Consider the following 24,953-nt stretch of genomic DNA (forward strand, 5'->3'; position numbering starts at 1 on the left):
GCTGTGCTCATCCAGCCTCACATTTTATTATCTTGGTTTCTCCAGCATCTGCAGTTCCCATTATCACTGTTCGGGATAAATACCCACTGTTCGCCAAGAGCAGAAGCTCACTTTGATTTGATGTCTTAATTAAACTATACAAACCAATAAAAATGCACAGACCAGTGTAAAATTGTGCAGTGTACGAAGCTTTTTTTTGGAAAGGAAGAAAGATGAATATTCAGTCTCAAATGGTCAATTGTTCAGTTACAGTTTCCATTCCCTGCACAGTATTACAGATGGACTGAGTAACCACAAAAAACAAGGAGAGGAATCCCTAAAACTGGGAGTTCCACTAGTAGCTGTGGATGACCAAATGATATTAAAGCTGGCTGCCATACACTGGCTTCATTCCTTGTAGCAGCAGCATGGGCGGATGGAACCTGCTACAGAGATTCTAAATGCAATTACTTTAATATTAGACTTAATTGTAATATATAGTACTATATATTTTGTCTACATATCAGCTCAAAGATGTTTGACTCATACCATACTGGAAGATATGCTTGACATATTCACTATTTCCTGAACTCTACTTGTTCCAACAGAAATGAATGTTGGAATTTCCAAAGAAATCTAACTTTCGAGGAGATAGATGGAAGCATGGAATTTGGAACACAAATACATTAGTCATATCGAATAAAATTTCCAACTTATAAAATTGGCAGCCCAAATGTGGAAAAGACGATTGTCAGTATTTCGTTGAGGTCCATATAGAATGTAGAACATTACAGCACAGTACAGGCCCTTCGGCCCTCGATGTTGTGCCGACCTGTCATACCAATCTCAAGCCCATCTAACCTACACTGTTCCATGTACGTCCATATGCTTGTCCAATGACGACTTAAATGTACCTAAAGTTGGCGAATCTACTACCATTGCAGGCAAAGCGTTCCATTCCCTTACTACTCTCGGAGTAAAGAAACTACCTCTGACATCTGTCCTATATCTTTCACCCCTCAATTTAAAGCTATGCCCCCTCGTGCTCGCCATCACCATCCTAGGAAAAAGGCTCTCCCTATCCACCCGATCTAACCCTCTGATTATTTTATATGTTTCAATTAAGTCACCTCTCAACCTTCTTCTCTCTAACGAAAACAGCCTCAAGTCCCCCAGCCTTTCCTTGTAAGACCTTCCCTCCATACCAGGCAACATCCTAGTAAATCTCCTCTGCACCCTTTCCAAAGCTTCCACATCCTTCTTATAATGCGGTGACCAGAACTGTACACAATACTCCAAGTACGGCCACACCAGAGTTTTGTACAGCTTCACCATAACCTCTTGGTTCCGGAACTCGATCCCTCTATTCATAAAAGCTAAAACACTGTATGCCTTCTTAACAGCCCTGTCAACCTAGGTGGCAACTTTCAAGGATCTGTGTACATGGACACCGAGATCTCTCTGCTCATCTACACTGCTAAGAATCTTACCATTAGCCCTGTACTTTGCCTTCCGGTTACTCCTACCAAAGTGCATCACCTCACACTTAAACTCCATTTGCTACCTCTCAGCCCAGCTCTGCAGCTTATCTATGTCTCTCTGCAATCTACAGCATCCTTCATCACTATCCACAACTCCACCGACCTTAGTGTTGTCTGCAAATTTACTAACCCAACCTTCTACGCCCTCATCCAGGTCATTTAGAAAAATGACAAACAGCAGTGGACCCAACACCGACCCTTGCAGTACACCACTAGTAACTGGTCTCCACAATGAACATATCCCATCAACTACCTCCCTGTCTTCTTTCAGCAAGCCAATTTCCGATCTAAACTGCTATATCTCCCACAATTCCATTCCTCTGCATTTTGTACAATTGCCTATTGTGGGGAACCTTATCGAACGCCTTGCTGAAATCCATATACACCACATCAACCGGTTTACTCTCATCTACCTATGTGGTCACCTTCTCAAAGAACTCAATAAGGTTTGTGAGGCACGACCTTCCCTTCAGAAAACCGTGCTGACTATCCCTAATCAATGTATTCTTTTCTGGATGATTATAAATCCTATCCCTTATAACCTTTTCCAACACTTTACCAACAACTGAGGTAAGGCTCACTGGTCTATAATTACCAGGGTTGTCTCTACTCCCCTTCTTGAACAGGGGAACTGCATTTGCTAACCTCCAGTCATCTGGCACTATTCCTGTAGACAATGACAAGTTAAAGATCAATGCCAAAGGCTTGGCAATCTCCTCCCTGGCTTCCCAGAGGATCCGAGGATAAATCCCATCCGGCCCAGGGGGCTTATCTATCTTCACCCTCTGTAGGATTTCTAATACCTCTTCCGTGTGAACCTCAATCCCACCTAGTCTAGTAGCCTGTATCTCAGTATTCTCCTCGACAACATTGTCGTTTTCTAGAGTGAATACTGTTGAAAAATATTCATTTAGCGCTTTCCCTATCTCATCTGACTCCACACACAACTTACCACTACTATCCTTGATTGGCCCTAATCTTACTTTCGTCATTTTTTTATTCCTTAAATACCTAGAGAAAGCCTTAGGGTTTACCCTGATCCTATCCGCCAACAACTTCTCATGTCTCCTCCTGGCTCCTCTGAGCTCTCTCTTTAGGTCTTTCCTGGTTATCTCATAGCCCTCAAGTGCCCTAACTGAGCCTTCACATCTCATCCTAACATAAGCTGCCTTCTTCCTCTTGACCAGAGATTCCACCTCCTTCGTAAACCACGGCTCCTGTGCTCTACAGCTTCCTCCCTGCCTGACAGGTACATACTTATCTCGGACACACAGGAGCTATTCCTTGAATAAGCTCCACATTTCTCATGTGCCCATCCCCTGCAGTTTCTTTTTCCATCCTATGCTCCCTAAATCTTGCCTAATCTCATCATAATTGCCTTTCCCCAAGCTATAACTCTTGCCCAGTGGTATACACCTATCCCTTTCCATCACTAAAGTAAACATAACAGAATTGTGATCTCTATCACCAAAGTGCTCACCTACTTCCAAATCTAACACCTGGCCGGGCTCATTACCCAGTACCAAATCTAATGTGGCTTCGCCCCTTGTTGGCCTATCTACATACTGTGTCAGGAAGCCCTCCTGCACACGCTGGACAAAAACTGACCCATCTATATTACTCAAACTATAGTGTTCCCAGTCAATATCTGGAAAGTTGAAGTCCCCCATGACAACTACCCTGTCTCTCTCACTCCTATCGAGAATCATCTTTGCTATCCTTTTCTCTACATCTCTGGAACTATTTGGAGGCCTGTAGAAAACTCCCAACAGGGTGACCTCTCCTTTCCTGTTTCTAACCTCAGCCCATACTACCTCAGTTGACGAGTCCCCAAACATCCTTTCTGCAACTGTAATACTGTGTTGACCAACAATGCCACACCTCCACCCCTTTTACCATCTTCTCTGTTCTTACTGAAACATCTAAATCCCGGAACCTGCAACAACCATTCCTGTCCCTGCTCTATGCATGCCAAGAACAGCTCAACTAGAACTTTGAACTAATCGAGGCTGAATGACAATGTCCTTAGCTCAACAAGTTGGCAAGGTGAAGGAGAGTCAGCAAAACACTAGCTGACCTCTTATGGAAATGCTCACTGTTGTTCTAGTGTCTGGAGCATTGTAGCGATGTTTAGCTTCAAACTTTGCTGGTCACTGCTCTTAAACGGTGACCTGCATCAGACAGCAGCTATTCTGGAGGGAAACTAATCTAAATTGGTTGTAAGCTTCTGGGTGAATGTTTTATATTTGTAATATACTGACAGTTTGAAATGATATGGAATGGATGTTGTGCAAAATTAGCATGGAACTTCATTATATGCAAAGGGACAGCTTTATAGTGTTTAATTTGAAGATTATCACCCAAAAGAAATTGGATGAAATCATAAATATTTGATTCAGAGTCTCCTAATTATTCAAAGATAAAGAAAATTGAGCTTTAAATTCCAAGAGAAAATACAGTTTGTTACAATCAGAATATTACAACCTTGAAGGAAACCATTCTCCCTCCTGTGGCAATGCTAACGCTGAAAGTGAACTCTGTAACATTGCTCATGACATTTAAGTTAATCTTCTGTCTTCAAATACACGTCCAATCACCTAATTATACTTCTAATAGAATCTGCATCTACCAACATATCAGTTAATGTGTAGACCATGTGGCTTTGAGCCCATTCCACCATTCGATATGAATCATGTGTTCGTGTTCCAAATTCCATGCTTCCATCGACCTCCTCTAAAAAATTAGATTTCTTTGGAAATTCCAGAATTCCTAGGAAATCAATCCACTGATATTTTTTTAAAAACTCAAACATCTTTTGGGGCAGAATGTTCCAAATGTGTAAACACAATTCAGGATAAATTTCCCTCTGTCCTGAAAAGCTAACACCTAACTTTGGACTCACCAACAAGAGGAAACATCCATATACATCTTGTCAAGGCCATTCAGGATTGTATACACTTCAAGCAGGCCACCCCACAGTCTTCTACACTCCAGTGGAAACAAGGTAAATTTTGGAGGAGTCACTGGACTGAAACATTAACTCCTTCATTCCCTTTCTCCATGCTGCCAGACTTGCTGAACTTCTCCTGCTATTTCTGTTTTTGATCCTTACTTTCATACTCAATTCCATAGTAAAGGATAACATTCCATTAGCCTTGTTGATTACTTGCTGTACCTTAATAATGTTCAGTCACGTTCTAAAACATGTAAATCTCTCTGCCCCACTGAATTCCAGTCATTCTATGGACAGGCTTTGGGGGAAATCAAGTGGTGAGGTACTTACTGCACAACTCCCGGTCTTAGGCAAGTTAATGTAGACATAACATTTAATATAATCATTATATCTGATAACAATCCTTGTTATCTCAGATTCTCCAGCATTGGCAGTTCCTACTATCTCTATCCAACGTAATTAGTTCATTTAATTTTCTGTCAATTGTGATTCCCAGGTTGAGTGACCAGTGGTAATGCAATTGAATGTCAAAGGAAGAGGTTGCTTCATTGTTGGAGACAGCAATCATTGGGATTTCTTGGCAAACAAAACCCCCTGGTGAACTCAGGGTGAAACCAATGTGTTCTTTTGAAAGATAACAAAGTGTGAAGCTGGATGAACACAGCAATCTCTGATGCTGCTTGGCCTGCTGTGTTCATCCAGCTTCACACTTTGTTATCTTGGATTCTCCAGCATCTGCAGTTCCCATTATCTCTGTTCTTTTGAAAGAGTGATTGAAAGAAACATCAAGATTTTTGAGCAAGTTGCACGTGAAAAGTTAGAGGCACCTATGCATTAGTGAACTGACTACACCTGCCAAACCTAGAGTACTGACCTCTGCAAAACTGTGCTTCATCTACTTTCTTCAAAATAACTCATTTGCCAAAGTGCTTTTTTATATGTATAAAGAATCTCAAAATTTGCAGATAATGCAAAACCAGATGCAAGGGTGAGTTGTGAGCAGGATACAGAGATTTTGCAGCAAAGGAGACATAATTTAGATGTATAAAATTATGATAGAAAAGAGGAGACTTTTCCCCTTGATGGAGGGATCAGTGACCAGGGATTGTTTTGCTTTGTTTTGCCAAGTTTTGTTTTGATAATAAAGCAATAACTACATTTATTTGGCGACAGATATTGTTTAAAGCACAAGTATCATACTTAATTGATCATCTTGATAAAATAAAAATACTATTTCCAGTTATATTGTGATCACTGAGCAGTAGGACTAAAGTAACAGTGCGTTCCTCCAGCCTCAATCAGAACCATTCATATGGCATTTGGCTTTGAAGCATTTGAGATATTAAATTTCCAAGACACCTCAGTAATTCAGAAAGCAGATATTTCTTTGTCTGGCACATCAAGTTGGTTTCAGGTTGGTGCATCCTCATAGGGGCAGCATTAAAGGCACACAGTCAACGTTAATAGATATTTTGGGGGCACAGGTCACAGGTCAGAATTATGCCAATTATGAACAAGTGAGAGGACCTCCATGAAAGTTTCAGATTCAGGGCTTTTCCCACCTATGATTGGGGCACACTTATACAATGGGTGGATGGGAGGTGAAATCAACTGCTATCATATAGTACACTGTCAAAGCTATAACAGCTAATTTATGTAAATGTACACTCTTATTACATAATGAGCAGCAAAACCTGCTGCATCTTTTTACCATGCTGTGAAAGAGAACAAATAAGGACAGACAGTTTACATCTTCTGATTAGGATTCCCAATCCCAATTACCAACCAATGTCAGATAACAAAGTGTTCATCCAGCTGCACACTTTGTTATCTTGGATTCTCCAGCATCTGCAGTTCCCATTATCTCTGATACCAAGCAATGTCGTCTGCTGGGCTATCACAGCCCAGCTAGCTCTTGTTCCAGGATTCAAAATGGTACAGAAACTCATGGAAGTGGCTTAATGCAACGCATTCCCAGGTCAATACTTATAGAGGAGAAAAAGAGAGAAGATTTTAAGAAAAATTTCATCCTCAGATTAACCATGTAGATCAATAATGTTCATGATTGGAGAATCCACCAGGCAGAAGCATGGGTGCTTTGTTTTCACAAATGGCAGGAGAAAGAGGAGGATTTATTTTATTTTTGTTCCTTGAGTGATAATTGCACAAGGATAGAAAATTAGAAGCAATTGCTGCACATTGAAATTGGAAATTGTACTCACGTCTTTTTCTGAAGGAGTGTGGGTAAAAACCAACTCATTTTTGAAGGTCTTATCAAAAATAGCAAAAACCAGTAATAATCAAAGAAGGTACAAAAGGGAAAATTCTTAGATATACCATGACATGGAATAGTATAATTAATAATATATAGGCTAAGATCTACACAACAGTCAATGGGACAAAGAGAGTGGAGGTGGATAGCTGGGGAATTCACACTTTGTGTCTGGAACTGCTGGCAATTCCCCAAGTTTTTATTTACTCTTTTGCAGAACATCAGCACTGCTGGCTGGGTTAGCACTTATTGTCCATCCAAACTGCCCTGGAGAAAGTGGTAGAGAGTTGCTTTCTTGAACTATGACAATCCATGTGGTGCAGGTGTACCGCCTTTAACAAAAAAAATCTTGTAGTTGTTTGATACAATCACATGACATACTAGGCCATTTCAAAGATCATTTTGGGATCTAATGTAGAGGTGTCAGTGTTGGACTGGGGGGTAAAGACTGTGTCCTTTTATTTTCTCTGTACTTTTAATTATAGATTAAAATGAGAAAACAACAATTTTAACACCAATGAACATCAGTGGATTGCTGCATGTTTTGAAACAAGTAACCTGACACTCATTGCAAGCATTGTTTTATACAGCTGCTGGTTCTAGCAGTCATTAAAGTGCAGTTTGTAGACCAGTTGGAACTGAGCTGGGTCCTGTACAAATGAAGTTTTCATGTTGGCAACAAGTAGCTGATTGGTCTACGGATGAATGACCAGTTATTAATAATAAAGGCCTTCTGCCATTCTGCCATTCAACAACTACGTGATTGGTTCTCAGCTAACAAATGAGCAATATACAGAGAAGTGATCAGATCTCCACCAGTTCAGGAGCTGGGTATCTGTTCTCTGCAGCAAAACCTACTCTAAGTCCAAAGAAATCCAGTTTACTTTTGCTTCACCAGTTGATATAAACTGGAACTTTTAATTAAAAGATGGTTACCTTTTTCTAAGTGTGAACAAGCTACCCTTTGTCTCCCGCAAACTAGTGAGTGCAGACGGAGAAGGAAGGCCATGAAGCAGTATTCTGATCAACATAAGAACTATCTCAGAAGATCATCTGAACAGAGACCACTGAGCTGCCCATCCAGTTTTCCCTCCATCCATAATCCCAAGTTTTTCTTTCTCACCCTGTCTGCATGTGCGTGCACACATGTGTAAACATTCACACAAGGGGAATTTTATAAGGGGACAAGAGTTTTACCTAGTAGAGCTATATGTCAACTCTTCCTAATTGTTTATATGTAGCTAGAGTCTTACTTGTAATAAATGGTAGTTCTTGTTAAGTAGAGTAAGATGGTCCATGCTTTCTGTCAACCTAGATCAGAAAAATCAGGTAAGTAGGAAAATAGTATGTAGTTTTTTTAAATCTTTAACTTTTCTGATGACTCCAGGAATAGCAGGACTTGTTTGTCAGCACATTATCCCAGTGAGGTATAACAGGATTTATTTTAGACTTTAAATACCATCAGCTGCTATGGTGGGATAGAACTAGCCAAGAACATTACCCTGGGCCTATATACTACTAGTTCACAGTATGCATTATGTTACACTACACCACTTTCTCACTCCAATTCCCAGCAAAATTTTGTATCTAGGTTTGTCAGCACAATTCTAATTCTTAAACATTTCCAGTTTTGAAATGATTATCAGGCACCTTACAAAGACCAAACTGCCGAATTTTAAAACTATGGCTCACATTTGTGATACAATTCATTGGTTTGATCAATTACATTGTGCTGACATGGAGAAGGTTTTAGTTCTTTCACAGAACAGGTAAAAGAGACAGATTTTTCTCACTTATACTCTACATTATGCTGGATGCCAGAAAACTGATGCTGTTTTCAACTGCTACTATGTCTAGGAGCAGAAGTGTAATTCTCCATTTCAAAACCTGCTTTTAGACAAAACTAGAAGCGAGGCAGGCTTTACAAAAACCATTTGATGCTGGCTCTGGAATCCTCATCACAACTACAGACCTCTTCATCGACCCACGGGGAGTCCAATTACACCAGTAACATTTGGGAGCCTAAACAAAACACTGCACTGCAATTGATCTGACCACAGAACGCTCTCTGATGAAGGGTCTAGGCCCGAAACGTCAGCTTTTGTGCTCCTGAGATGCTGCTGGGCCTGTTGTGTTCATCCAGCCTCACACTTTGTTATCTTCCAATAATAGGGCCAGTTTTGTTCTCCTGAAACTTTACCAATCCTCCAAATTCCCCAGGAGTCTTAGTATTCACAGTCAAATACGATGAACACAACAACGACAACAACAAAAATAAATTGATCCTTTGTTCACAATCCTGCTCACAATTAACACTTTCATCAAAGACCTGAAAGGAAGTTTACGAGATAATAAAATGTGAGGCTGGATGAACACAGCAGGCCCAGCAGCATCTCAGGAGCACAAAAGCTGACGTTCCAGGCCTAGACCCTTCATCAGAGAGGGGGATGGGGGGAGGGAACTGGAATAAATAGGGAGAGAGGGGGAGGCGGACCGAAGATGGAGAGAAAAGAAGATAGGTGGAGAGGGTGTAGGTGGGGAGGTAGGGAGGGGATAGGTCAGTCCAGGGAAGACGGACAGGTCAAGGAGGTGGGATGAGGTTAGTAGGTAGATGGGGGTGCGGCTTGGGGTGGGAGGGAGGGATGGGTGAGAGGAAGAACAGGTTAGGGAGGCAGAGACAGGTTGGACTGGTTTTGGGATGCAGTGGGTGGGGGGGAAGAGCTGGGCTGGTTGTGTGGTGCAGTGGGGGGAGGGGATGAACTAGGCTGGTTTAGGGATGCAGTAGGGAAAGGGGAGATTTTGAAGCTGGTGAACCCCAACCTTCAGTTCACCTGGGCACCTTCCACCCCAACCTTCAGTTCACCTGGGCCATCTCCAGCACATCCCTCACCCTCCTGGACATCTCAGTCTCCATCTCAGGCAACCAGCTTGTAACTGATGTCCATTTCAAGCCCACCGACTCCCACAGCTACCTACAATACACCTCCTCCCACCCACCCTCCTGCAAAAATTCCATCCCCTATTCCCAATTCCTCCGCCTCCGCCGCATCTGCTCCCACGATGAGGCATTTCACTCCTGCACATCCCAGATGTCCAAGTTCTTCAAGGACTGCAACTTTCCCCCCACAGTGGTCGAGAACGCCCTTGACCGCGTCTCCCGCATTTCCCGCAACACATCCCTCACACCCCGCCCCCGCCACAACCGCCCAAAGAGGATCCCCCTCGTTCTCACGTACCACCCCACCAACCTCCGGATACAATGCATCATCCTCCGACACTTCCGTCATCTACAATCCGACCCCACCACCCAAGACATTTTTCCATCCCTACCCTTGTCTGCTTTCCGGACAGACCACTCTCTCCGTGACTCCCTTGTTCGCTCCACACTGCCCTCCAACCCCACCACACCCGGCACCTTCCCCTGCAACCGCAGGAAATGCTACGCTTGCCCCCACACCTCCTCCCTCACCCCTATCCCAGGCCCCAAGATGACTTTCCATATTAAGCAGAGGTTCACCTGCACATCTGCCAATGTGGTATACTGCATCCACTGTACCCGGTGCGGCTTCCTCTACATTGGGGAAACCAAGCGGAGGCTTGGGGACCGCTTTGCAGAACACCTCCGCTCAGTTCGCAATAAGCAACTGCACCTCCCAGTCGCAAACCATTTCCGCTCCCCCTCCCATTCTTTAGATGGCATGTCCATCATGGGCCTCCTGCAGTGCCACAATGATGCCACCCGAAGGTTGCATGAACAGCAACTCATATTCCGCTTAGGAACCCTGCAGCCCAATGGCATCAATGTGGACTTCACCAGCTTCAAAATCTCCCCTTCCCCCACCGCATCCCAAAACCAGCCCAGTTCGTCCCCTCCCCCCACTGCACCACACAACCAGCCCAGCTCTTCCCCTCCACCCACTGAATCCCAAAGCCAGTCCAGCCTGTCTCTGCCTCCCTAACCTGTTCTTCCTCTCACCCATCCCTTCCTCCCACCCCAAGCCGCACCTCCATCTCCTACCTACTAACCTCATCCCACCTCCTTGACCTGTCCATCTTCCCTGGACTGACCTATCCCCTCCCTACCTCCCCATCTATACTCTCCTCTCCACCTATCTTCTTTTCTCTCCATCTTCGGTCTGCCTCCCCCTGTCTCCCTATTTATTCCAGAACCCTCACCCCATCCCCGTCTCTGATGAAGGGTCTAGGCCCGAAACGTCAGCTTTTGGGCTCCTGAGATGCTGCTGGGCCTGCTGTGTTCATCTAGCCTCACATTTTATTGTCTTGGATTTTCCAGCATCTGCAGTTCCCATTATCAAGGAAGTTTACGAGAACTGTTCCATAATTGAAGTTATGGTGCTGGTCGATTACCAAACCTGGTTTTCAAAACTAAAGAAATAGATGGAACATCACTGAAACGTGCTCTCTCTGTATGCAATAATTGCCTAGTTGTCAACAGTCCATTGACTCAAGGATGACACTTTTAGGGTTTCTGCGAGGATTCATCATAAGTGAACAGAGAGATCTTTGGGCAAAGGGGACAGAACATGTCAGGAAACGGTGGGACCCGGATGTGCAACATTTGCTTCTCTTTCCATTTCTTAATGTATCACCACAAATAACAAGCACTCGCAGAGATTACTTATATTGATATAGTATCTCACACATTGACGTGCAAGACAACAATTGGCAGTATTTAACTGAGGAAAACATTACTGGTAGTAGGTACTTAAAAAGGTAGCATGACATGAGTCTTGATAGAGAAAATGATGACTAGAGGAAACAATATATGCAGTACAGTATTTGGATTCGAGCTAACATAGCACCACGAGATAATGACAGAAAGGAACTAGTCTTTGGAGTGCTTCAGATAATTAATCAAGGAAACAGTTTCTCAGATCTGATGCAATGCAAGATTAGAGTTAAGATTATGCCTCAGTGTGAAAAAGCTACCTTCTTTCTTACCTCAATTTCTGTGGTGTCTGCATGATTTTCAATTATCTCCACATACTGCCTCTTCATCAATGGTTCCTCAGTAACCACGGTCTCTTCAGCAATGTCAGTAGCTGGAACAGTCAGAACTAGAACACACAGAAAAAGATTACAAAAGGGAGAAAGAAAACTTCAGAAACCGGTGTGCAAAAATATTTGCACTAAATTCCCTATGTTTTAAATAGTTGTAAGCTCAGCTGAACTGAATTTTACATGCTTTGTATACTGAAGTGTTTGATGTGCAGAGCGATCTCTGACAACATTATCTGAAACATTCAATTTTTTTTTGTAATCAGTATGTGTAGCCATACAATGAACTGCAAGTTCTCAAATTCAGTGTATAACAGTGACTGTGGTCCACCTGTTCAACTATCTGGGAATGTCCAGCATTGTAATATTACCTTGTACGTATAACCAAAGAATGAATACTGGAAAATAAACACATTCAGCTTTTGCTCAGGCTAGTATTTATCATAAAATCCCTACAACATGGGGGAGGCCATTTAGCCCATTAAGTCTGCACCCACCCTTTGAAGCACATCCCACCCAGATCCACTTCCACAACTCCTTGGGGAAGGGGAGTGGTTTACCATAGCTAATCTCCCTAGACTGCACACTCCTGGACACTATGGGACAATTTATCACTTCCAATCCACCTAACCTCCATATCTTTGGACTGTGGAGGAAATCAGAGAAGTGGGGCAAACATACAAACTCCACACAATCATCCAAGGCTGCAATTGAACCCAGGCCCCCTGGCCCTGTAAGGCAGCAATGCTAGGGGGCTGCACGGTGGCTCAGTGGTTAGCACTGCAGCCTCACAGCACCAGGGCCCCGGGTTCAATTCCCGCCACGGGCGACTATCAGTGTGGAGTTTGCACATTCTCCCCATGTCAGTGTGGGTTTCCTCTGGGTGCTCCGGTTTCCTCCCACAGTCCAAAGATGTGCAGTTTAAGTGAAATGGCCATGGTAAATTGCCTGTAGTGTTCAGGGGTGGGTGGGTTATAGGGGGATGGGTCTGGGTGGGATGCTTCAAGGGGCGGTGTGGACTTGTTGGGCCGAAGGGCCTGTTTCCACACTGTAGGGAATCTAATCTCTAATCTAACCGTTGAGCGACTGCACAGCCTTAATCAATCCATGAATTACTCACCTTGTTGTCCATCTTGCATTGTGACGATGATTGGTTGATGCAAGCCATCACTGGCTGCCTGTAAGTTGCTCAGTTGAATATCATCAGTAACAATGGTAATCACCTGCTGACCTCCACTGCTGACAACTTGTTGAATTGCACTATCCACTGAGTCTGCTGTCACTACTTCTTCTGAGGCAACTGCTGAAGTAAAGCAAAAAAAAACATTGATTTATAATCCCAACTTTTAGAAACGGACGCTTCCCACCTGGAGATTTCAGGAAACAATAGTCAAAACCTAGTAATTCTTTTGATCAAGTTGAAAGATTACCAATTGATCTGTCAAGATGATGTAAAGACTGTGTTTAAAGGTATCCACCAGGAAGTGTAGAAGGAGAGCCACAGACTGACTGCAGTACTGCTATTATGACAAGAGAATGTTAATTTTATATTTGGAATAAAAAAAACTAGGGGGCAATGGGCCAATAGGCCCAGCTAAACACACAACTGTACCAAGTTACCACTGTTTGGAAAGATTTTAAAACTAGGAACACCATACAAGTTCATCAATAAAAATTAAATGGTACTTCAACCGCTGCACATCTGGTCCATCAAGGAACAACTTTTTTCAGCATTGCGGCCAGGTTTGCATAGTTTAAGTTAACAGAGGCTGTCCACCAGTTCACTTTAACATTACACACCTTTCAACAGAATAACGAGACTGAGAAGGCAATAGGTTTAAACCAAACTACCAGCTAAAGCACCAAACAAAACAAAAAGGCTAGTCAAGCTGATGTTGCCTCTGTATTTTGATCTTTCAAAGTATTTCATCCTAGAATTGGAAGGAGAGTTTAAAAAAAAATGACCTATCACTATATAAAAATATCAATATGAATCCAAAAGGCATAAAAATGCTAAATAAAAAAACAAATCGCTTCAAGAATTATGATCCCCTTTAAGAATGCACAGATGACTAAATCTCAACTCATCTAGAAAACTGGGTAGTGCTAGAAATGACTTGTCATCTATCAAAGTTTATAAAATTAATATCAACTATATCAAAATATCATCTGAATTATTTCAAATAGCTGAATTAAACAACCTTTTACGTTGAAGTTTATTTCAGATACAACAACTGCTAAGCCCTTAAACTGAAGATGATCACATATTTCTTTCCGAGGTTGCAATATTTAAAGACTAATGGTTTATTAGTGGCACTAAGCTAACACTCTGGGGGATACTGATTCAAAAATGAGTCATGCTGGATTTGAAACATTAATTCAGTTTGACATAATTGCTATTAACAAACACCTTCAACAAGACAGAATCTAACCATCACCCACAATCGCTGAATCCCCCACTACTGAAGAGATTTGATCTTTTTACTTTTCTGTATTACGGATTGTGGACTGAGATGGGAAAGGCACTGTTCTTAAAACAAGGACGAGCTGCATTTTTAAAAAAAGTGAGCACAGGACACTCATTGCAAGTACTGTTGACACAACTGTTTATTCAAGCAATAGTGGAATCCTGGTCGCTGATGAGCTGGAGCCAGGGGATTGTGTGAGAATAGAGCTTTGGCCGAGATGAAACAAGAAGAATGGCAACTGGTCATTAGTCCACAAATCGATGACAATGGCCTACTCTATGCTAAGAATTGAGTGGCTCCCAGACGGCTGAATAGCTCGGGAGTGAGAATGATTGGGAGTAGCCAGAGCTCCACAAGAGCAGGAGTTGACCCTTTTTTCTGCCATAGGGAAAAAATAACTAAGTTTGAAGAAAGCCAATTTATTTTTCTATCAGCAGTTGCTGTAAGCTATGCCTTTTAACTAGTAAGCCAGAGATTTTAAAAGTGTGAACCAACTGTACCTGTAGTTTCTGCAAGTAAGTGAAAGTAGTGAAGGACAATCATGGAGTAGCACATACCCGGATTTGCCAAAAGGACCATTTCAACAAATGTCTTCCCAGCTTTTCCCTCTGGCCATCATACCACACTCACCCCAAGTTTTCATTTCCTGCCTGTGACTGTCTCTACGTGCATATGGATGGAGTTTATAAGGGAGTTAGTGTTTTAAAACCGCTATTCATCAACAGTTCATAACTATTTTAGTAGTACTGGAATCCATGTATTTGTAATAATTAGTCAGTCAGTCAGTCATTCTTGTTAAGTACAAAAACCTGGTTTGTGCTTTGACAACCTTTGAAACTGAGGTAAATTGGAGAATTTTGCACATGTGCAAGAATTTTAACTTTTGTGACTGCTCTAGTATGGCTGGATTTCCAGCATCTTACACCAGTGATGCATAATGCTATTGACATTTTAGAGTATACCACCGATCAGAAACTTAACTGGACCAGCCTCACAATATGTTGGTTACAAGAGCAGTTTGGAGGCAAGAATTTCTGCAACAAGTAACTCACCTCTTGCTTCTCTAATGTCTGTTCAGAATCTACAGAACCAAAGTCAGGAGTGTGATGGCATTCTCTCCACTTGCCTGGATGGATTCATGTCTAGCAACACCAACCAGGATAAAGCAGCCCACATTATTGGTAACACATCTAGAAGTGTTCTCCACACCCACCACCAACATGTACCATCTACAAAGTACACCGTAGCAAATCACTCAATAGCTCTTTCCAAACCTGCAACCTCTACCACCTAGGAGGTAGCACATACAAGGAACTCCACCAGCTGCAAGATCCCCATAAGCCAGGCATCTGTCCAGCTCAGGAATATATCACTGTTTCTTCAATCTAGTTACTCATTTTCTAATAGCACTCTGGGTGTAGATACACCCCAGGACAGCAGTGGTTCACTCCCAACTTCTCAAGGGCAATTAGGAATAGGTATTCTGAAACAGTAACATCCACATCCCCTGAACAAATGAAAAACAACTGTTATCCAAATGGGTCATAAACTGCATTCAGATGTTAAAAACATTACCTCTTCTGAACTTTAAAACTTCGAAATGTTGGTGTGTCAGGTGGAGGCTATTCATTAGTGGAAAATTACTACCCATCTTTTAGAATATCAATCACAGTTTTGGTTTTAATTTTCTTTTATGCTACAATATAATAAATTCAAATAGCATCATTAAAATTTTGGTTAGAGGCAAATGCATTTTCCCTTAGAGTTTGCACTATTAACAACCTTTCAGCCGATATTTCTGAACAAGAATGAACAGGACTAGGCCCTTTCAACTTTCTAGCCCATGCCATATTTAACAAGATCACAGCTGCTCTGAGACCTAAACTCCAATCCTGTCTGGCCCCTGTAACTTTTGAATCCTTAGTTTATGAAAAGTCTATCCAACTCTGCCTTGAAAAGAATTCAATGATACATCCTCCACTACTTTCTGAGAAAGAGTATTCCACAGATTAACAACCCACATTTTCCCCCCCTTTATCTTCATCTTAAAAGGGTGGCCTCTTATTTTTAAACAGTGCCCACCACAGGACAGGACAGCATCCACTCCATTAAGTCTCCTCTTATATTTCAATAAAATCAGCTTTCATTCTTTTAGACTCCCATGGCATAGGTCCAGTCTTCTAATTTTTTATCATAGGATAATCACTTCATTCCAGAAAATGATAGAAGTGAACCTTCTGAGTGTCTGAGAAAGGACATAATTAGGTTAGAATCAAAAGGAATTCAGATACAGTTGCAGCAAGGCCCTGTCCCTCTGCAATAATACTTCCCTGCATTCACATTCTCTTTGCAAAGAACCACAACATTCCACTTGCTTTCCAAACAATGTGCTGTTGTTGCAGACTAACCTTTTGCAATTCATGGACAGGACATCCAGGTTTCTGCAAATCAAAGTTCTGTAATCTCTCTCCATTTAAATTGACTGTTCTACACTTCCTGCCAAAGTGGACAACTTCACATATTCCCCACATTAAACACCATCTACCAATTTTTTTTGTTGATTTACTTGACCCATGTACATTCCTTTGCACACTCCGTACCTCCTCTCAACAGCTTACTTTCCTACACCTCTTCGGTATCACTAGGAAGTTTAGCTACCAAACATTTGTTCGCTACACCCATCACCATTGTTGTTGTTAGGAATACATAAAAAACCAAAAAGTACAGGGGGGATTGGAAGTTTTAAATCAAGCTATGTGGGCATTCCCTGGATTGACACGTTTTTAAACGTGTGACTTACTGTAAACAAAGGCAACAACTTCACGTGCAGTATAGTTTACCTATTTTCGACTGAAAAATCAAATGACTATGGAGAAATAGCCAAGCAAAGTTTTCAAGGAGAAAAGAAATGGCTATTGCCTAAATACTGCAGAAACCTGACTTTTTTTCTGATTCTGGCTTCTTACTTTTTGTATTTCTTATGTGTACCCAGCGTCAGGTACAAAATATAGCCCAGAAACAATTCAAAAGGTGTTTGGGGTTGTGTTGACAAAGCAATTAAAGAAGCCATGAGTGATTAATGAGAAAAGCCTGGCAACCAACATAAATGTGAATCTTAAAAGTCTTCAATACACCCATTAACATTAAAAGGAAAGTAAAAGGAAACAGCAGGGATGATCAGGGATCAAAAAAAGTAGATTATATAGGAGTTAAGAAGGTGGCTGAAGTATTAAAATGAATATTTTGCACCTGTCCATACCAAGGAGATAGATGCTACGTAAGCCACAGTGACAGAAGAGAAACTCTGTAAATACAAAGGTTCAAAATTGATGATGAGGGAGTGTTGGATAGGCTAATGATACGCAAATCTGACAACGGACTGGGACTGGCTGAGATACATCCAAAAATATTGAAGGAAGCCAGAGCCAGAGTCAAAGTAGCAGGTGCACTGGCAATTACCTTTCAGTCTTCCCTAGACTCGGGAAGGTGCCAGAAGACTGCAGGCTTAAAGGTCTATACATTCTTGTTCAGAAAAGGTTGTAAGAATAAGGCCATTTATTATATACCAGTTTAAGTTTGGTAGTGGGGAAGCTTCTAGAAATAATTATGCAGGACAATATTGGCAGTCATGTGAAAAAAGGTAAACTACTTTCAAAGGTTGATTGGAGTCGATTGTTGCAGGCAAAGGGATGACTGGTCAGCGGGATGCTTTCAAAAAGTGAGATAACAGGAGTTCAGCAACATTATGTTGCTGTTAGAGTGAAGGGTAAGGCTGCTAAGACTAGGGGATAATGGATAAATAAAGATATTAAGGCCATGGTGAGAAATGTGAAAAAAAAGTCATATTAGGTATAGACAATTGAGATCAATTAAAAGGAAAGTAAAAGGAAACAGCAGGGATGATCAGGGATCAAAAAAGTTGATTATATAGGAGGTAAGAAGGTGGCTGAAGTATTAAAATGAATATTTTGCATTTGTCCATACCAAGGAGATAGATGCTATCTAAGCCATCTTGAAGAGTATAAAGAGTGTAGGGGCATTCTTAATAGGGAAGTCAGGAGGCCAAAAACAGGGTATGACATAACATTATATGCTAAGGTTAAGGGTAAACCAAAGAGATCCGACAAGTACATTAAGCATAAAAAAAAGAGTAACTAGGGAGAGAATAGGACCCTTTAAAGATCAATGAGATCGCCTATGTGTAGAATCACAGGAGACGGGTAGAGATACTAAACAAATCAATTTAGTACTGTGCAGAAGGACGTGGAGGCTAAAGAACTCAAGGATGTCTTGACAATAGTCCACATTACAGAAGACGCTGCTAGAGGTCTTAAAAGAAAGTGGATAAATCTCCAGGACCTGATCAAGTGTATCTCAGGATTTGGAGGGAAGTTAGGGAAGAAATTGCAGAGTCCCCAGCAAAGATATTTGTATCATCTACAGCCACAAGTGAGGTGCCAGAGAACTGAAGGGTGGCTAATGTTGAGCCTTTATTTAAGAAAGGCTGTAAGGAGGAGCCTGGGAACTATAGACCATTGTGTCTGACATAGGTGGTAGCTAAGTTTTTGCAGAGGGTTCCGAGAAGTGCTGGACTTTTAAAATCTCTATTTTTCTAATTATTTTTCCTAAGAATTTGTACCAAGAATCTGTGTCAAAGTGCCTAAGACAGCTCTAAGTGGTGACTTGTAAATTTTTCACTATACTCATGTCAGTAAATGAGACAATAAAACTAATTCAACTGGTGGTTTAGTTGACAGTGAAGAAGGTTATCAAAGATCACAAAGAAATCTTGATCAATTGAGTAAATGGGCTGAGGAGCAGCAGGTGGAGTTTAATGCGGATAGACGTGAGGTTGTTGTTTTATCAAAATGCAAGGGCAGGACTTATACAGTTAATGGTAGGACCCTGGGTAGTGTAGTTGAACAAAGAGACCTAGGGGTGCGGGTACGTAGTTTTTTGTAAGTTGCATTGCATCACAGGTAGACGGTGGTTAAGGAGACATTTAGTATGCTTGTCTTCAGTGCTCAGACAATTGAGTACAGGACATTCTTTTGGAGAAGTTCTGGTTGCCCTACTGTAAGAAAGATATTATTAAATTGAAGAGGGTTCAGAAATGATTTACCTGGACACTAGACTAAATAGGCTGGGACTTTTTTCACTAGAGCACAGCAGGTTGAAGGTTGACCTTACAGAGTTTTACAATACCATGAAGGGCACAGACAATGAGAATAGCAAAGATTTTTTCCCTGGCTAGGGAAGTTCAAAGCTTGAGGGGGTGGGGGGTGCGCATTTTTAAGGCGAGGTGGAGGAGGAAGATTTAAAAAGGGACCTCAGGGGCAACTTCTTCCACACAGAGGGTGGTTTGTATGTCAAATGAACTGCCAGAGGAAATGGTAGACATGAGTACAATTAAAGCATTTAAAAGACATGAATAGGAAATATTTAGAGGGATATGGGCAAAATGCAGGCATGTGGGGCTAGTTTAATTTGGGAAACTTGGTCAACATGGAGGTGTTGAACCAAACTGTCTGTTTATATGCTGTATGACTATGATTCTATGCTTACAAAACAACCAACATTGACTTCTAAAAAGGAAAAAGATTAACTTGTTGAAGTTTACTGAAATGGTAACAGATTGAGCTGATGACAGCAAGGCTGTTGATGTAGTGTACATGGACTTCAAAAAGACATTTTGATACTACGGCATGCAACTGACTTGAAAGAAAAAGAAAGTTATGGCTCAGAATAAAATGGACAATTTCAACAGATTCAAATTTGGCTGGATAATAGGAAACAGACTTGAACAGCTTAAGTGGAGCTGGAGGAACACAGCAGGCCAGACAGGAGAGGAGCAGGAAAATTGATGTTTTCGGTTGGGACCCTTCTGCAGAAATGGGAAAGGGGTAAGGGAGCACAGAAATAAATAGACAGAGGAGGGGTGAGGCTGGGGAAGGTAGGTGGATGGTGATAGGTGAGAGCACGTAGGGAGTGGTGAGGATTGGTCGGTGAGGTGGGAGGGGCAGATAGGTGGCAGAGAAGATGGGCAGGTTGTGTCAGGTCAAGGAGGCGGGGATGAGGGAGGGTTGGTCATCAGATGAGGCCTGGGTTGGGAAGATTTTGAAACTGGTGAAATCCACATTTAGGCCATTGGGCTGTAGGGCAGCTGAGGTGAAATATGAGGTGCTGCTCCTTCAGTTTGTCAATGGTGACATTAGAGGAGGCCCAGGATGGACATGTCGCCCAGGGAGAGGGAGGGAGAGTTGAAACGGTTGGCATCCAGAAGGTGTTGTCTTGTCACAAACACAGCACAGATGCTCTGCAAAGGTGGGTGTGATGGGTGTAGGGGCAGGTGCAACACTTCCTGTCGTTGCAGGGAAAGACGCCATGAGCAGTGGGGTTAGTGGGGAGTGTGGAGCAGACGACGGAGTCATGGAGAGAGTGGTCCCTACAAAAGGGATAGGGATGGAAATATCTCTTTGCTTCTGGGGTTGGATTGTAGATGGCGGAGAATGATACGTTGAATCTGGAGGTTAGTGGGGTGATATGTGAGGGCAAGGGGAATTGTCTTTATTTTTGTTGGGGTAGAAGGAACGTGAGGGCAGAGCTGGGAAATGCAAGAGATGCAATTGAGTGCATTTTCTCTCGCTGGAGAGGGGAAGATTATGGTCCTGGAAATAGGATGGCATCTGAGATGTGCAGGAGTGGAACGCACCATGTTGGGAGTAGCAGAGGTGGAGGAATTGGGAGTAGGGGATGACATTCTTGCAGGAGGGTGGGTGAGAGGTGGTGTAGTCTAGGTAGCTGCGAGAGTTGGTGAGTTTGAAGTAGATGTTGGTTTCAAGGTAGTCACCACAGATGGAGACAGAGAGGGAGATGTCAGAGATGGTCCAGGTGAACTTGAGGTTGGGGTAGAAGGTGTTACTAAAGTTGATGAACTGTTCGAGCTCCTCATATGAGCACGAGGCAGCGCCGATACAGTCATCAATGTAATGGAGGAAGAGGTGGGGGACGGTGCCAGTGTAGCTACAGAAGAGGGTTTATTCATTGTATCCTACAAAGAGGCAGGCATAGCTTGGGCTCACGCCGGTACCCATGGCCACCCCCTTTTGTCTCTTAGGAAATGGAAGGAGTTGAAGGAGAAGTTGTTAAGGGTAAGGATGAGTTCAGTTAAGCGGATGAGGTGTCGGTGGAGGGGGACTTTTTGGGCCCACGGGAGAGGAAGAAGCAGAGGGCTTTTAGGCCATCTGCATGGGGAAGGCAAATGTACAGGGACTGGATGCCCATAGTAAAGATGAGGTGCTGGGGGCCAGGGAATTGGAAGTCTTGGAGGTGTGGAGGGCAAGGGTGGTGTCCTGGACATAGGTGGGGTGTTTCTGGACCATCCCTCCTTACTGCTGTAACTGATTTCCTGATCAATATTTTGCCATCCTCTCCTCTTTTACCTCCTTTCCTGTCTCTCCTGGAATACTGAGCAGCCAATCCCATCCCTCAATCAAATATGGATCAGCAATAGCAATGACATCCTACCATCATGTGATAATTTGTGTCTTCAACTCATCTGCATTGTGCATCAGACTCCTTCCATTAAAATAAATACCATTCAACCTTTGCAAACTCCCTTGTGTCTTAACTAGCCTTTGATTTCTTGTGCTTTCTTGACGCCGTTGTTGTCTCTTAATTTTGGCTGATCATCTCTCCATGCTGAATCTTTTCTCTCGATCTCACCTGCCCCCAGCTAATTTGGTCAAAACCCTTCCCAAAAGCAGTAACAAATCTCCCCTGTAATGTTGGTCCCATTCCAGCACAGTTGTAACCCATTCTCCTTGTACCAGGTCCCACTGCCCAAGAAATCCAAAGCCCTCCCTCTGGCACAATCTCTTTAACCACGCATACATCTGGACTAACCTCCTATTCCTACACTCATGCTTGCATGGCATGCAAGTAATCCAGAAATTAATATTTTTTGTATCCTCTTCTATAAACTACTTCCTAGTTCCCTAAATGCTGCTTTAGGTAAGCTCAGCCCTTTTTCTACCTGTGTCACTGGTACAGATATGCACCATGATCTATATTTGCTTTCCCTCTTCAGAATGCTCTGTAGCCAGCGATGTCCCTGACCCTGGCATGAGACAGGCAACATACCCTCCTGGAATTTCTCCCGCAGCTTCAGAAACACCTGTGTTATCCTACAATTGAATCTCCAATTATTAGAGCCCTGCCCTCCTCCTTTCCCTCACGTACTGCAGATCCAGCTATGGTTTACTCCCACCTCTTTCACTTTCACATTCATCTCCCTCAACAGTATCCCAAATTATATACCTGTTTGAAAAAAAAGGGATAGCCACAGGGTCTGCACTACCTGCCTTCCTCTATTGTCTGTTCATCTTCACCTGCCTCACTGAACACGCTATTCAAGACATACTCAGCATCATGGATGCACCACAGTGAATTCACCCACAGCACCAAGTCCAAAATGCTGTCAGCCAGTTAGCTGCAGCTAGACACCTTTCCCTGCTTACTAATTCTAATATGAAGCTTGACAGTGTAGCAACACAGGTCTGGTGGGTATCAGGCAGCTCCAACCTAACCTTTCAACCAGGACTGACTCAACAACGGGCTGCTGAGGCACTCGGGGCCACACTGACCCATTGGCAATTTATCACAATCAGCCAACCATGACCTCATCACCTCAGGGGACCTCCCACCCACAGCCTCCAACCTCATTGTTCCCCAACCCCGCACGGCCCGTTTCTATCTCCTTCCCAAAATCCACAAACCTGCCTGCCCTGGTCGACCCATCGTCTCAGCCTGCTCCTGCCCCACCGAACTCATCTCCACCTGTCTGGACTCCATTTTCTCCCCTTTGGTCCAGGAACTCCCTACCTACGTCCGTGACACCACCCACGCCCTCCACCTCCTCCAGGACTTCCAATTCCCTGGCCTCCAACACCTCATCTTCACCATGGACGTCCAGTCCCTATACACCTGCATTCTGCATGCAGATGGCCTCAAGGCTCTCAGCTTCTTCCTGTCCCGCAGGCCCGACAAGTCCCCCTCCACCGACACCCTCATCCGCCTAGCCGAACTCGTCCTCACCCTCAACAACTTCTCTTTTGACTCCTCCCACTTCCTACAGACTAAGGGGGTGGCCATGGGCCCCAACTATGCCTGCCTCTTTGTAGGTTACGTGGAACAGTCCCTCTTCCGCACCTACACAAGCCCCAAACCCCACCTCTTCCTCCGGTACATTGATGACTGTATCGGCGCCGCCTCTTGCTCCCCAGAGGAGCTTGAACAGTTCATCCACTTCACCAACACCTTCCACCCCAACCTTCAGTTCACCTGGGCCATCTCCAGCACATCCCTCACCTTTCTGGACCTCTCAGTCTCCATCTCAGGCAACCAGCTTGTAACTGATGTCCATTTCAAGCCCACCGACTCCCACAACTACCTAGAATACACCTCCTCCCACCCACCCTCCTGCAAAAATTCCATCCCCTATTCCCAATTCCTCCGCCTCCGCCGCATCTGCTCCCACGATAAGACATTCCACTCCCGCACATCCCAGATGTCCAAGTTCTTCAAGGACCGCAACTTTCCCCCCACAGTGGTCGAGAACGCCCTTGACCGCGTCTCCCGTATTTCCCGCAACAGATCCCTCACACCCTGCCCCCGCCACAACCGCCCAAAGAGGATCCCCCTCGTTCTCACACACCACCCCACCAACCTCCGGATACAACGCATCATCCTCCGACACTTCCGTCATCTACAATCCGACTCCACCACCCAAGACATTTTTCCATCCCTACCCCTGTCTGCTTTCCAGAGACCACTCTCTCCGTGACTTCCTTGTTCGCTCCACACTGCCCTCCAACCCCACCATACCCGGCACCTTCCCCTGCAACCGCAGGAAATGCTACACTTGCCCCCACACCTCCTCTCTCACCCCTATCCCAGGTCCCAAGATGACATTCCACATTAAGCAGAGGTTCACCTGCACATCTGCCAATGTGGTATACTGCATCCACTGTACCCGGTGCGGCTTCCTCTACATTGGGGAAACCAAGCGGAGGCTTGGGGACCGCTTTGCAGAACACCTCCGCTCAGTTCGCAACAAACAACTGCACCTCCCAGTCGCCAACCATTTCCACTCCCCCTCCCATTCTTTAAATGATATGTCCATCATGGGCCTCCTGCAGTGCCACAATGATGCCACCCGAAGGTTGCAGGAACAGCAACTCATATTCCGCTTGGGAACCCTGCAGCCTAATGGTATCAATGTGGACTTCACCAGCTTCAAAATCTCCCCTTCCCCCACCGCATCCCTAAACCAGCCCAGTTAGTCCCCTCCCCCCACTGCACCACACAACCAGCCCAGCTCTTCCCCTCCACCCACTGCATCCCAAAACCAGTCCAACCTGTCTCTGCCTCCCTAACCTGTTCTTCCTCTCACCCATCCCTTCCTCCCACCCCAATCTACCTACTAACCTCATCCCACCTCCTTGACCTGTCCGTCTTCCCTGGACTGACCTATCCCCTCCCTACCTAAACTCTCTCCACCTATCTTCTTTTCTCTCCATCTTCGGTCCGCCTCCCCCTCTCTCCCTATTTATTCCAGAACCCTCACCCCATCCCCCTCTCTGATGAAGGGTCTAGGCCCGAAACGTCAGCTTTTGTGCTCCTGAGATGCTGCTTGGCCTGCTGTGTTCATCCAGCCTCAC

The 24,953-nt window shown here is 43.7% G+C and overlaps 1 protein-coding gene across 5 annotated transcripts in view; it reads right to left on the reverse strand.

Annotated features, from left to right (window-relative positions):
- gabpb1 (GA binding protein transcription factor subunit beta 1) overlaps positions 1-24,953 on the reverse strand; it is a 103,605-nt gene that overhangs the window by 16,076 nt on the left and 62,576 nt on the right. For 3 of the 5 annotated variants that reach the window (XM_048563179.2, XM_048563178.2, XM_059639256.1), the window contains 2 exons: positions 12,885-13,067; positions 11,708-11,823 (listed from right to left, as the gene is read on the reverse strand). In XM_048563179.2, the coding sequence (XP_048419136.1) occupies positions 11,708-11,823; positions 12,885-13,067 (299 nt within the window). Of the gene's footprint in view, positions 1-7,998; positions 8,057-11,707; positions 11,824-12,884; positions 13,068-24,953 lie in introns of all 5 variants that reach the window. The other 2 variants (XR_007250628.2, XM_059639257.1) reach the window with 1 other exon arrangement.

The sequence above is a fragment of the Stegostoma tigrinum genome, chromosome 33 (assembly GCF_030684315.1).
Source record: "Stegostoma tigrinum isolate sSteTig4 chromosome 33, sSteTig4.hap1, whole genome shotgun sequence".
NCBI lineage: Eukaryota > Metazoa > Chordata > Chondrichthyes > Orectolobiformes > Stegostomatidae > Stegostoma > Stegostoma tigrinum.